Consider the following 14,858-nt stretch of genomic DNA (forward strand, 5'->3'; position numbering starts at 1 on the left):
CCCCTTCTGGGAGTATGGACCCAAATTCTTTATGGGGTGCAGAAGGTGGAAGGTCTGGCTTCCTGTAATTGCTTCTCCCCTGAACATGGACGTTGGCTGGTGGACCCACACCCTCCAGCCTGTTTCTATCTTTCCCCAGCCTGGGGGGAGGTTCCGGAACACATCTTACAATGAAAAAGTTTTAGAAGCTACCAATCTCGGGGAAGAGAGCGCGCGACCCAGAGACGCCCAACCAGCAGGGAGCGCCCCCGTCCTTTCCGCGCCCTCAGCCCCGCCCACAGGCCACTTCCGCTTTGCTGTCGCTGTCCTTAGCTATTTCCGGTGCGCCGCCGCATGGGGCGCCTGGGTCGGGGGACTTCCACCATGGCGGTGTTTGCTGGCCCAGCTAAACCGCTCCTGTCGCTGAGCCCGAAGGACGATACCAGATTTCAGAAGGAGGTGGTGCAGGTTCGCCGGCGGGCGGTCCAGGTGAGCAGGGAGCCCTTTGCAGATCCCGGGACCACCGCCCCTAGCCCACTTGCCGCCTCCTGGGTCCCCGTGGCGATCACTGGGGCTCCTACCTGTCCGACTCCACCGTTCCTAAGGATGGTTGGCTGGTTGGTTTGTTTTTCCAGTGGGGGGCGGGTGGATCCCTGTAGCACTGCTCCGCCACCCCTGAAGCTGCGCACCCAACCCAAGGACCATGCTCCTGCCTCCTGAGGGGCCCCGACGGGAAGTCCACTTTCGCCCTGCTTCGGGAAATCCTTAGTGTTTTGTTTTGGTTTTTTTTGTCATGCAAAATTGGTATTAAGATTAGCTAGATGGGAAGTCGGGTGGTAGCACAGTGGGTTAAGCGCACATGTTGCAAAGCACAAGGACCAGCATAAGGATCCCGGTTCCAGCCCCGGCTCCCCACCTGCAGGGGAGTCGCTTCACAGGCGGTGAAGCAGGTCTGCAGGTGTCTGTCTTTCTCTCCCCCTCTGTCTTCCCCTCCTCTCTCCATTTCTCTCAGTCCTATCCAACAATGACGACATCAATAACAACAATAATAACTACAACAATAAAAACAAGGGCAACAAAAGGGGATAAATAAATTAAATTAAATTTAAAAAAAAGATAAGCTAGATGAGCGGCCAATCGGTGTTGCTCCTGGTTGAGTGCACACATGATAGTGCACAAGGACCCGGGTTCAAGCCCCTGGTCTCCTGTAGGAGGAAAGCTTCGCGAGTTGTGAAGCAGCACTATAGGTGTCTCTCTGTCTCTCACCTTCTCTACTACCCCTCTCCTCTTAATTTCTGTCCACTCAATAACACGAGACGTTTTTAAAAATAATAACAAAAAGGTTATTTTATTTTTAAATTTTTTTTTAACTTTTTTTGAGAGAGAGGAACACTAGAGCACTGCTCAGCTCTGGCTTATGGTGGTGCAGGGGATTGAACCTGGAACTTCAGAGCCTCAGGCTTGAGAGTATCTTTTGCATAACCATTATGCTATCTCCACCCCCACCCCCAGAAAAAGATTAACAAGTCTCTCAAAATGGTCTGGTAAGGGTAAAGTTAGGATCTGTATACAGAATGGAAAGGCACTTGTGTGTGTGTGTGTGTGTGTGTGTGTGTGTGTGTGTGTGTGTGTGTGTGTATGTGTGTATGTGTGTAATTCTCCCGACCAGGAAATTATGCATTCACAAGATCTATTTACATATCCCCTTGACTCAACGTAGAGTTACTTAGGTTTTTTTTTAAATATTCATTCCCTTTTGTTGCCTTTGTTTTATTGTTGTAGTTATTACTGTTATTCATGTCATCATCGTTGTTGGATAGAACAGAGAGAAATGGAGAGAGGAGGGGAAGATGGGGAGAGAAAGACACATGCAGACCTGTTTCACCACCTGTGAAGTGACTCCCCTGCAGGTGGAGCCAGGGGCTGGAACTGGGATCCTTATGCTGGTCCTTGCGCTTTGTGCCACCTGCACTTAACCGCTGCACTACTGCCCAACTCCCTGAGTTACTTGGGCTGGGCTGCAGACTGAGAATAGTTTGTCCTAGTGGGGAAACAGCACTAAACCACCAGGGCTTTAGCTGCTACGCAGGTAAGTGGACATACAGGTTTGTAATCTCATGCCTTGGGCTGAGAACCAGGGACTTCTTCCTCCTTTCTCTTTCTTTGTTTTTTCTTTTTTCTTTCCTTTTTCTTTTTTTTTTTTTTTTTTAACATTAACCTGTGCTTTTGACTTCAGCAACAGAAGAAAGAAAAACCTTCTTCCGGAGTGATCTATGTGGGACACTTACCTTCAACAATTTATGAATCCCAGATCAAGTCCTATTTCTCCCAGTTTGGCGCTGTTAAAAGATTCAGGCTATCCAGAAGTAAAAGGGTAAGCGTGTTTGTGCTGAATTAAATTGCCTTGGATTTTGAAAGTTTAACGGTGTACACAGCATGTTCCTTTATTATCCACTCCCCCATAGTAGGGGGTGAGGAGTCGAATGAGTATGGATTTGTTGTAATATTTTAGAGAAGATAATTGTCTGAAATTGCCAGTATTGATAAGTCATTCCTGTTGATCCTCTGGCTGTTAAGCCAGGTGACTTGAAACTCACCGTAAAGAGAATATTTGTACATTGCACATTGCCCTAGAGCAAAGGTTTGTGTAGTGAATGCTCAAGACTAAGGATTCTTGACCACCGGTGAGTGAGATGGTTCACTTAGGAGGGTGCCTGCTTTGCCACATGTGCAGCCTGGGTTCTAGCCCTGTTAGGCCCTGATGCCAATGATGACAATGTGGACAGTACCGCCATGGTTATCACAGGGGCTCGGTACCTGGATAACTCCAGCATTCTGGGGGTGGTTTGTTGTTTCAGTAAAGGGGGAGGTACCTGCAGCACTGCTCCACTGATTGTGAAGCCACACACATGGATGGGTGTTGAGGGCTTGAACCTAGGCCCCTGCTTTTTAGTGTAGAAGTATCACTTAGTGTATTTGACATGAGGGATCAAAAATTCGGGGCTTCATAAATTTCCCTTTTACTTTTAAACATTTATTTTAATGAGAGATCAGAGAGAAAGATACAGAGAAGGAGGGAGATCAGAGCACTGCTCAGCTCTGCCTTATGGCGGTTGGGGGGTTTAACCTCAAGAGTCTTTGCAGAACCTTGACGCTGTCTCCCAGCCCCCTTTCTAGACCTCTCACACATTCGTCAGCACACTGAGTAGAGTGTTTGCTGGAAATCTGTGTTTTCATTTTCAGCTGAAACACTTTTTTCACTAAACAGTCTTTTGAACTTTTTTCATCCAGCATTCAATTTTATTCATTTATTTTATTTTTTAAAATTTTTTCTTTTTTTTTATATTTATTCCCTTTTGTTGCCCTTGTTTTACTGTTGTAGTTATTCTTGTTGGATAGGACAGAGAGAAATGGAGAGAGGAGGGGAAGACAAGAGAGGAGGGGAGAAAGACAGACACCTGCAGACCTTCTTCACCACTTGTCAAGGGACTCCCCTGCAGGTGGGGAGCCGGGGGCTGGAACCGGGATCCTTAAACCGGTCCGTGTGCTTCGCGCCATGTGCACTTAACCCGCTGCACTACCGCCCGACTCCCTTATTCATTTATTTTAAAGACTTACTTGTTTATGAGAGAATTGGGTAGGGGAAGATAATATAACGGTTATACAAAGAGACTCAGCCCTGAGGCTCCAAAATCCCAGGCTCACCACCACCACAAGGCAGAGCTGAGCATGGCTTTGGTCAAATTAATTAACTAAGAAGAAGAAGAAGAAAGGGACCTAGAACATCATTGTGGTGCATGCAGTGATAAGTGCTGTATTCATTGAGCCACCTCCCAGACTGCTTGAATTGGTTTCACTTTTATTTATTGGACAGAGACAGCCAGAAATTGAGAGGGAAGAGGTGGTAGAGATGGTAGAGAGATACCTACAACACTGCTTCACCACTTGCAAAGTTTTCCCCCTGCAGGTGGGGACTGGGGGCTCGAACCCAGGTCCTTGCACATTGCAACGTGTGCGCTCAACCAGGTTTGCCACCACCCAGCCCCGAACCAGGATCCTTACACCTTAACCTATTATGTGCACTTATCCCGATGTGCTACCACCTGGTCCCTGATTCTCTTTCTTTTTGAATTTTTCTTTAAATATGTCTTTACTTACTTACTTTGGATAGACAGAATTTGGAAGGGAAGAGGGAGAGAGACCTGCAGCACTGCTTCACTGCTCTTGTGACTCTGACACCACCCCCACCCCCACCCCCACCCCCACCCCCACCCCTCCGCTACAGGGGCAACTCAGTGCTTGAATTTGGATCCTTGCGCACTGTGATACATGCCCTCAACCAGCTGTGTCACCAGATTTTTTTTTTTTTTTTTTTTTGAGAGAGAGACAGAGACAGATACCAGAGCACTGCTCAACTCTGGCTTATAGTGAGTGGTGCAGGGAATTGAACATGGGACTTTGGAGCCTCAGGCATGAGAGTCTCTTTGCATAACCATTATGCTATCTACCCCTGACTGCCACCAGCTTTTTTAGCATAGTTTACTCGTGGTGTAGCTGCTGGAAACACTTTTTGGATGGACAGAGGCAAAAACTTCTGTAGACGTATTTATTTCAGACTTTAGCACAATAGTAAACTTTGTAGCACAGGGTAGGACACATACACATGTATGTACATATATGTAAGCATAGTTGAAATAAAAGTCACATGAGACGACACACCTTTATTCAGTTTTTAAGGCTCCTACCTAGCTGCTAATTTCCTTTTATTGACCTCTAGAAGGTCACAGTGAGTTGGAGAAATGCTACTCAGAATGGTCACTGAATTTGCAGTGTGATGAGTGTGTGCATATTCTTAATGGGTTGAATGTTTTTGTGTTTGTCAGCCCTTGAAATTTTTTCTCCTGTGGTTTACCTGTTCATTCCTTCTGTCTTTTCTTACTGTCTTTCTTTTTTTTTTTTATTTTAAGATTTTATTTATTTATTAATGAGAAAGATAGCAGAGAGAGACGGAAGGAAAAAAAAATTCTGCCTTAACGGTCACCAGATTTCACCCATTGATGACATTTTAGTGCATTAACTTCATGCCTTTCCTAAACTCCCTCAACTTCTGTGTGGCTAAAGAGGGTAGGATGGAGGACGTGCCAGAAGTGGTAGAATAACTTGGGCCTGAAGCCCTGGAGGCAAATAAGTAGACACACTTAAAATTTTATTTTTATTTTATTTTTTTTATTTAAGAAAGGATAAATTAACAAAACCATAGGGTAGGAGGGGTACAACTCCACACAATTCCCACCGCCCAGTCTCCATATCCCACCCCCTCCCCTGATAGCTTTCCCATTCTCTATCCCTCTGGGAGCATGCACCCAGGGTCGCTGTGGGTTGCAGAAGGTGGAAGGTCTGGCTTCTGTAATTGCTTCCCCGCTGAACATGGGCGTTGACTGGTCTGTCCATACTCCCAGTCTGCCTCTCTCTTTCCCTAGTAGGGTGGGTCTCTGGGGAAGCGGAGCTCCAGGACACAGGACACATTTTTTAATTTTTACTTATTTTACCTTTTGTTGCCCTTGGTTTCTATTGTTGTAGTTGTTGTTGTTATTGATGTTGTTGTTAGATAGGATGGAGAGAGATGAGGAAGACGGGGAGAGAAAGATAGACACCTGCAGACCCGCTTCACCACCTGTGAAGCGACTCCCCTGCAGATGGGGAGCGGGGGTTCAAACTGGGATTATCTCTTTATTGGATAGAGACAGTCAGAAGTCAAGAAGAGAGGGGAAGACAGATAGACACCTTCAGGGACCGGGCAGTAGTGCACCAGGTTAAGCACACGTACTGCGAAGTGCAGGGGGCCAGCACAAGGATCCCAGTTCAAGCCCTTAGCTCCACACCTGCAGGGGGGTCACTTCACAAGCAGTGAAGCAGCTCTGTGAGTTTCTGTATTTCTTTTTTTTTTTTTTTTTTAAATCAGGAGATGCAGAGTAAAATTTCTTCCTTAAGGTAACTTTGGATATTTTTTTTCTTTTCATAAGGTGTGTATTTTCTGCTTATAGTTTCAGTATATATATATATATATATATTTTTTTTTTTTGTGGGGGGTGGGAGTGGGTTGGAGGGATGGGTCACAGTCTTTTTTTTTTTTTTTGGTTTTTTATTTATTTATTTTTTTTTACATTTCTTTCTTTATTTATTTAAGAAAGGATTAATTAACAAAACCATAGGGTAGGAGGGGTACAACTCCACACAATTCCCACCACCCAATCTCCATATCCAACCCCCTCCCCAGTAGCTTTCCCATTCTCTATCCCTCTGGGAGCATGGACCCAGGGTCATTGTGGGTTGCAGAAGGTAGAAGGTCTGGCTTCTGTAATTGCTTCCCCGCTGAACATGGGCGTTGACTGGTCCACACCTGCAGTGAGGCAGCTCTGTGAGTTTCTGTATTTCTCTCCCCCTCTCTGTCTCCCCCTCTTCTCTCAATTTCTCTCTGTCCTAGCCAACAACAGCAACAATGAAAAATTGGCTACCAGGAGCAGTGGGTTCATAGTGCAGGCAAAAAGAAAAAAATAGTTAGGCACCTGCAGGCCTACTTCACCACGTGCAAGACTTTCCCCTTGCAGGTGGGGAGACTGGGGGCTTGAACCCAGGTCCTTGCAAATTGTAACATGTACACCACCACCCAGCCTCTGTTGTGATTTCTGTATTTGTTATTGCAGACTGGAAATAGCAAAGGTTATGCCTTTGTGGAGTTTGAATCTGAAGATGTTGCCAAAATTGTGGCGGAAACAATGAACAACTACCTTTTTGGTGAAAGGCTTTTAAAATGTAAGTAGTACTCACTGCTGATGGCTCATTGCTGGGAATGACAGATTGTTTGACTACTGGTCCATGTGCTGGTTGTATTAAGGAGAGCTACAAGCATGTAAGAAAAGATACAGGCAGCTTCTAACTGGAAGTCCTGGGTCTTCCATCAGAGCAGTGTTTATGCTGCCGTGGCCATTGGCACGTTTCTTCAGGAATGAACAGAAGAACAGTTCACCCCTCCCTAACAGGTTGTGGGAGCCTTCCCTGGAGAAGCATCAGTCAGGAAGACAACAGAAGAATATAGAGGAAAGCCAGGTACTCCGGATAGGAGTCAAGGTTGAGACCATTCCTGGCTGAGAGAATAGCAAATGCAGAATCTCAGGTAACTCACAGCATTGGCCTGTGAAGGAACGTGAGACAAAACGAGATGAAGAAGCAGAAACAGAAGTGGAGGTCAGGTCACTGGAGACTTTGTGAATCTAAGTTTAGAATACGTCCTGAGTGAGGGCAGTGGGGGGACTAGTGGTCAATAACATTGAAGATGTCAGCAGTTATAGTTCGTTTGGAGGGCAGTGATTATAGAAGAGGCCAGAAGGACTGAAGGAGAGAAAGAAGAGGCTCACTCTCCACAACTCGGAGCTGTAGTCTCTAGGGTCCTAGAAATCCCCATCTGGAGGCAGAGTTAAGTGTCTGGAGTCCTTGTGCCCATGGTGGAGTGGAACCATCCCAAGCAGCCAGATAATCACAGGCAGCTGATAAATCACCCTAGTGGCATCTCTGTTGCTGTGGGAGAGAATACCAGTAGCATCATTGAGGTTGTGGGTTCATTTGCACTTTTTGTCATTTTTTTTCCCCAGAGGAAATAGCCTGAGTGAGTGATGGGGCGGGGGATGTGCCACGACTCCCTGCATAAAGTCAGGACCATCCTGTGTCTGAGTTTGATACCCAGCACAAAGAATTCTAAGCTCTGATAGAAGCGATAGTAGCTATGCCATCTCTTTCCTGTCAGTGGAAGCCTTTTGGTGCAGCTGACTGAGCCTGGGATCTCCTGTACTGTGTCACTTAGCTTCACCCCCTGCCTGAGGGGGTTTGTTTGGGTCTGATCTCAGGAAAATGCTCATAGGGAGTGGAGAGGTCAATATTTGTTAACAAGCAATTTATTATTGCTCAGGTAACAGAACTCTGTGTGGGTCACTCTGAAAGACAGAACTGTTTGTGCTATCAGGCTAAGGACTAGAGCACTCATCACCAGCCCCCTGTCCCTCTGAGAGAACTGCAGCAGGGCTTGTCTCTGCATGTGCTATTTCCATAACCAGAACAGTCCCTGTGGTCAGACACAGATCAGCAGTGAGCTGCCGTAGACAGTGAGTGGCGGTGAGTGACTTTGCTCCGGCAGCTCGCACAGTTCAAAGAGGAATCCTTTGAGTTCCAGCAGTTCCAGAGGAGTTGTGCCACCAGGACCGTGTGTGCCCATTTTATCCACTTATATATCCCCAACTCCTGAAGTGATTTTGGCACCCGGTAGGTGTTTGCTGGTTCTCTGCTTTTTATCGAGCAGTAGTGGTTTTTCTCCGGCATGTGCTTATTCATCTTGAATGTGATGGGCGGGGTCATGCCAGAAATTCTCAAGTTAACATTAAAATCCTCTCCCATGGGAGTTGGGCGGCAGAGCAGCAGATTAAGCGCAGGTGACACAAAGCATAAGGATCCCGGTTCAAGCCCCCAGCTCCCCACCTACAGGGGAATCATTTCACAGGTGGTGAAGCAGGTTTGCAAGTGCCTTTCTCTCCCCCCTCTGTCTTCCCCTGCTCTCTCCATTTCTCTCTGTCCTATCCAACAATGACAATGACAATAACTATAACAATTAAAAAAAAACAGCAAGGGCAACAAAAGGGAATAAATCGTTTTTAAAAATCCTCTCCCACTTGATTGAAAACTTTTTTTTTATATATATATAATAGGTCATTTTGTACCGCATGAAAAAGTACACGAAGAGCTTTTTAGAAATTGCTGTGTCCCGTTCAGAAAACCATCGTTCCCTGCAGTGAAACGGTACAACCATGACCGGTCACTTCTTCAAAAGCTACAGATGGAGAGGAGATTTCAAAAGAAAGAAAACCTACTCAGGAAGAAACTGGCTAAGAAAGGAATTGATTATGAGTTTTCTCCATTGGTAAATGTTCCTTGATGAAATGTTTGTTTTTCCTGTGGGGAGGCTGTGCGCTTTACTAATTGCCCAGACCCAGAGAACTGACTCAGCTGATAGAACCTCAGGTTCGGTCCTCGACACCCAGAAATTTGGGCCTCACTTTTCTTTCTCTACAGGAGGGGAATTTAAAAAAAAAAAAAAAAACTCTTAAGATGTGGTTATTAGAATTAAGAGTAGGTCCAGTTCATGGAGCACCTAGCCGAGCACACATCCCATGCAAGGATGGGTTCTTGCCCGCAGGCCTCCACCAGGGGTATGTTCCCTGAGGGTGGAGCAGGTGTCTTTTGCTCCTGAATCTTGTCTCACCTATCAAGAGGACTTGGGAGATAGCATAGTGGCTATGCAACAAGAACGAAAGAGAGAAAAATGTCACCAGGAACCAGTGGGGTTGTTTGGGCACCATGCCCCAGCAATAACACTGGTGGCAAAAAGAAAGAGGAATGTTTTGGTTGATTCTGTGGCACCGGTAACTACCAAGACTGAACTTTCGCTGTTCAGGTTTACACTGTGTTCACGTTCTCCTCAACTGGCCCAACACCAGGTTGAACGAGCAGGGATTGAAACTAGCCTGCCCTCACGAAAGCGTCCAGTGAACACAATGATAAATCTTTTTTTAATTTGCTAGTACAGATATTTTTACTCAGTTTTTGGGTTTTGCTTATTGTGTAGAGAGCTTGCTGATTCTATTCTTGCTGATTCTGAACCTATGCTCTCTCTCCCTTTTTTTCTTTTTTTTTTTTTTTAAAGAGGACAGAGGGAGAGATGACACCCATGAAATAGTCCCCATCTTTGTGTTCTCTTTATAGAAGGTCAATCCCAGAACCTCAAACATGGTTGGCATGTGTGCTATCTGCTGAGCCATCTTCTCATCCTCAAAGATTTCATTTCTTTTCCAGACTAAATCTCTAGAGGTTATTTATGGTCTCCCACAGATTTTACCAGGTTTCTTTTTTTTTTTCCCCCTTCGTTTAACCAGAGCACTTCTCAGCTCTAGTGGAATGGGGGGTTGAATCTGTGACTTTGCAGCCTTGAGCAGGAGAGTCTCTTTGCATAACCATGACACTGTCTACTCCCACGCCAGTTTTATTTTCAAAATTTCCAAATTTATTTAGTCCAATTCCTGGCTGTTCTTTATTTACCCAAACACCAAGCCTGGTTTTGTTGTTGTTGTTGTTTTGGTTTTGGTTTTTTGAAGATTGAGAGAGGCCACTGCAACCAAGCTTCCTTCAGTTCAGTAGGACCAGATTTGAACCTGGGTTGCTTGCATGGGAACACAGTGCACTATCCAAGTGAGCTGGTTGGCGGGCCCCAAACAAATTTTCAGTCATGAAGCGGGATAGCGTTCCTGCACAGCCGTTGTCCCTGTCACGTTTATGAACCATTTAGGTTCCAGGACTGCAGCTAGAAAGCAAGCATGCAGAGACTGCTCTTAAGAACTAGGAGATGCGGCAGGGGAAATAGCATAATGCTTATGCAAACAGACTCTCATGCCTGAGGCTCCTTAGTCTCAGGTTCAGTCCCCTGCACCACCATAAGCCAGAGCTGAGCAGTGCTCTGGTGTTTCTGTCTCTCTCTGCATCTCTCTCAAAAATAAAATAAATAAAAATACTTAAAAAAAAAAAAAAGCAAGGGACTTTGAGCACTTTGCTTAAAAAAAAAAAAAACAACTAGGAGATGGCTCTCCAGCTAGAAGGCCTGGATTTGAGCCCTCAACCGTCACTGAGTAGGAGTACCGCCACCAGTGGGGTGCTGCTCCTGTGTGTTAGCTCTCCTTTCCCACTTACTCTGCGAATCAAAGTGTCAGGAGCAGTAGAGTCTCTGGATGAGAGAGGAGACGAGCTGCTCTTCCATCACAGCCTGTTGCTCTGCTAGAAAGCAGCCTTCTCATGCACGATCTTGAATTCAGTCAGGACTTATCTTTCGTGTGTTTTTCTGCTTTCACCTTGCTGACTCAGACTCGCTGGCCAGCTCTAGGCTCTGGCCTTCACTTGGATGTCTGTTTATTCCTTATTAGGTTTCTCTCCTGGTTTTGGCCTAATCCACTATATTTGTGAATTTTGTATCTTGAACAGAAATGCTATCACTTCTCAACTTCTTTGACTTACAAATACAGTGTTTACTCTTATTAGTTGAAATGGTGTTGTTTACAGGGGCCTTACTTATTGAGTGTCTATGGGTCTGATAGACATTTAAAAGTGAAATTATGTGAGGCCATCAGTTTATAATTTCCTGTGTTTTCTTAAGATTTTACATAAGAAGGGGAAAAAAAGTGCTTCATCTGCTGATCCAGACATGTCTACAAAGAGTCAGGTAACTACTATCTTGCATATCAGATATAAAAGATAGTGGAAAAAAGATATTCAAGATTAATATAGATGAATATGTAAATTGATTGTCTCTAAAATCTTATTGAAGGTTTTACCAAAGAAAAAGAAGAAAAAGATCTCAGTTAGTTCTGACACTCCTGAGAAGACTGTGGATAGCCAGGTAAAACTCTTTAGTAGTCTGATAATTGGGTATTACAAAGAGATTTAAATTTGAGTGATTGAAGAAATAGCTCAAGGGGTAGCATGTAGTACAGTTTGACCTTGTGGCATCTTGGCAAATCCTTACTGAGCGTAGTAAAAACTGCTGTTGGGGATGGGCATGGGTGCACCCAGTTGAGTGCACAAGGACCCTGGTTCAGGCCCCTGTCCTCACCTGCAGGGATGAAGCTTTATGAGTGGTCAAACAGTGCTGCAGGTGTCTGTCTCCCCCAACCCCTCTCAGTTTCTGAATCCAAAACAGATTTTTTTTTCCTTCCGGGCTAGCCTGAGGGTGTTTCTTCCCAGGCATGTGCTCTCTGGGTTGGAGAGAACTCAAGTCAGAGCCAACCTAGGCTGCTGCTGCTTACTCAGCAACGCAGGAGAGGAACCAGGAACTCTCGTGGCTGAGCTAGAATGCAATGCAACTCTCCTTTATTGATCAGATACAACACCTTTTATATCTTATATCTCTTTAACTGGAAGTGGCAAATGGGGAAATGAAATGGGTAGGAGAGGGGGCGGAGCAAAAAAAAGAGCAAAAACATAGAAAGCTTCCATAGCAGCTGTTGCGAAGGTTTTAACCAATGAGATTAAACCAGTATCCTGCAGGCAGGGTGGGTCTCAGGCAAAACAATGATTATGTAAATAGACCATAGTATCAAAGATGGAGCAGGGCAAGTAATGCCCAAGAAGCTTTCTTAGCAACTGGGTTTTTTTTTTTTTTTTTTTTTTTTTTTTTTTATGTACACTCCTATTAATTTCTAGTCATGAATCACTAAGTAATATGAGGGGGGGGGAAACTGAATGTCTCAAACTTTTTAAAGCCTTTATTTTATTTTATTATTATTATTTTTTCTTTCTTTCTTTTTTTTTTTTATTTATTTTTTATTAAAGAAAGGATTAATTAACAAAACCATAGGTTAAGAGGGGTACAACTCCACTAGCAACTGGGTTTTAACCAGTGGGATTGTTACCCTGCAGGCAGGGCAGGTCTTGAAGTAGAAAGAAGATAGATCAGTGGGATGGGTGGGGATCTTTCAGGTAAAACAATGATTATGTAAATAGGCCATACTATTAGCAATGCAGGATGGAGGGGGGTGTGGCTTAATGCCAGACAAGCCCATAGAAGATAGATCACACTCCAGATACTGACTTTCTGTGCTGTTTGATAAGCATCTGAGCTCTCGATGTCATGCAGTTTTATCACTGCAAGTGAGGTGAAGCCAGGCATAAGTTAACACAGCACTGCTTGTGTAGAGGGGGGTGGTGCCGGCTCCTCTGCTCCTATTGTAATGTTGATCTTGATTTCAGTCTTCCACACCAGTATGCACACCAACATTTTTGGAAAAACGAAAATCTGAAGTGGCTGAAATGAATGACGATGATGACGATAACGAAATAGTTTTCAAACAGCCTATACTTGGTGTCAAAGAAGAAACACAAGAGACTCTGGCACCTGCACACACAAGGAAAAGAAGGCGAAAAAGCAATCAGTGATTCTGAATTGTACATGCATATATATGTATGTATGTGTTCTGAGAAATTGTATTTTGTTATGAAGAATGGTTGTATTTAACCAGATACTATGAAATGCAACCATTGACCAGGAAAAAAAAAGTGTTGGCTTAAGCCAATAAGGAAATATAGGGCCAGGTGGTGTCACATCTACAATGCCCAAGGACCTGGGTTTGAGCCCTTGGTCCCCACATACAGAGAGAAAGCTTTACAAGTTTGTGAAGCAGTGCTACAGGTATCTCTTTGTCTTTCTCTCTCTCTCTGTCTCCTTCTCTTTTGATTTCTGGCTGTCTCTGTCCAGTAAATAAAGATAATAGAAAACTTTTTTAAAAAATGGAGAAGTAAAGAAAATAAAGTCGGGGTCTGGCAGGTGTCGTGGGGCATAAAGCATTGGACTCTCAAGCACGAGGTCCCAAGTTCAATCCCCAACAGCACATGGACCAGAGTGCTGTCTGGTTCTTTCTCCTCCTTTCTCATTAATAAATAAAATGTTTTTAAGTCAGTAATTCTGATTATACTACACCAAATGTAATATATGAAATGTTGAACTACAAATCAACCAGATTCATACTACCTCTCAGTCACCAGTTTCCTTCATACCTATCCTAGCTTTTTTTTTTTTTTCGGGGGGGGTTGCTTAATGAGGGAAATTGTGATTTACAAGACATTGAGATGTGTACATCTTCCCATTCACCATTTTTTACTCATTCTGCCTGGAGAGAAGGGTCACCATTAACAGTAGTTTAAGTCACAAACTGTATCCTTTGCTGTTGTTAAGTAAAGAAATCTTGTTCTACCTGCTACCTGATTCTTTGTGTTAAGGTATGCATATCTGAGACCTGAGAATAAATTTCAATATCAAATAGATGAAACTAAAAGTTGAATTATACTAAGAGGTGGCTGAGCAGTGCCACAGCCAGTAGGGTGCACACACTGTGTGCAAGGGCCTGGCTTCAAGCCCCCCAGTCTCCCCTGACCTATAAAAAGCATTTGATTTTATTTATAAAAAGGAAACATTGACAAAACCATAGGATAAGAAGGGTACAACTCCATATAATTCCCACCCCCAGTTCTCCGTATCCCATCCTCTCCCCTGATAGTTTTCCTATTCTTTATCCCTCTGGGAGTATGGACCCAAGGTCATTTTAGGATGCAGAAGGTGGAAGGTCTGGCTTCTGTAATTGTTTCCTTGCTGAACATGGGTGTTGACTGGTCAATCCATACTCCTAGACTGCCTCTCTTTCCCTAGTAGGGTGGGTCTCTGGGGAAGTGGAGCTCCAGGACACTGGTGGGGTCATATGTCCAGCGAAGTCTGGTCAGCATCATGCTGGCATCTGAAACCTGGTGGCTGAAAAGAGTTAACAAAGCCAAACAAATTGTTGACCAACCATGAACCTAAAGGCTGGAAGTTAAGGACAAGGTCCTATGGGGGGCCCACAAAAGGGTCTGTTTTGTTCTTCCTGATAGAGATGACCAGTAAGAATGGAGAGAGGAATTTATTTGAGGTCTAGGCCCATGATGTCTGGGAATCTCAGGACTCCCCAAATAGGGCCCCAGCTGATGGGGTGGCCTGATAGTGACTAAAGACTCATTAACATAAGCCAGTCTCTTGCCCTTATTCAGTCCTTGCTTTGCTAAGATAGCTTTGGAGTGAGTGAGAACTGTAATAGGAAGTAGGCGAGGAGGGTATCTAAGTCTAATTAGATACTATTTCCTTAGGAACTTTATACTGACTCACTGCAGACTATTGTGTACATTTTGCTTTCAGGTATATATTTTGCCCTAACTTATGGATACATGTGAGCATATCCTCTATCTCACAGGACCTGATCTATATC

The 14,858-nt window shown here is 44.4% G+C and overlaps 1 protein-coding gene across 1 annotated transcript; it reads left to right on the top strand.

Moving 5' to 3' along the window:
• The first annotated feature begins 301 nt into the window (after window positions 1–301).
• NIFK (nucleolar protein interacting with the FHA domain of MKI67) lies at window positions 302–13,820 on the top strand. Its single transcript, XM_016194140.2, has 7 exons — window positions 302–468; window positions 2,216–2,353; window positions 6,684–6,792; window positions 8,733–8,944; window positions 11,225–11,290; window positions 11,396–11,467; window positions 12,817–13,820. Exons 1-7 carry the CDS (start codon window positions 334–336, stop codon window positions 13,000–13,002), a joined length of 918 nt encoding a protein of 305 aa, XP_016049626.1. The 5' UTR covers window positions 302–333; the 3' UTR covers window positions 13,003–13,820.
• The last annotated feature ends 1,038 nt before the right edge of the window (window positions 13,821–14,858 follow it).

This window comes from Erinaceus europaeus, chromosome 18 (assembly GCF_950295315.1).
Source record: "Erinaceus europaeus chromosome 18, mEriEur2.1, whole genome shotgun sequence".
In the NCBI taxonomy this organism is placed as follows: Eukaryota; Metazoa; Chordata; class Mammalia; order Eulipotyphla; family Erinaceidae; genus Erinaceus; species Erinaceus europaeus.

Coding starts and splice junctions, on each gene's coding strand:
- NIFK (XM_016194140.2), top strand. CDS start 334: ATGGGGCGCCTGGGTCGGGGGACTTCCACCATGGCGGTGTTTGCTGGC. Junction 469..2,215: donor TTCGCCGGCGGGCGGTCCAG/GTGAGCAGGGAG, acceptor TTTTGACTTCAG/CAACAGAAGAAAGAAAAACC. Junction 8,945..11,224: donor ATTATGAGTTTTCTCCATTG/GTAAATGTTCCT, acceptor TGTTTTCTTAAG/ATTTTACATAAGAAGGGGAA.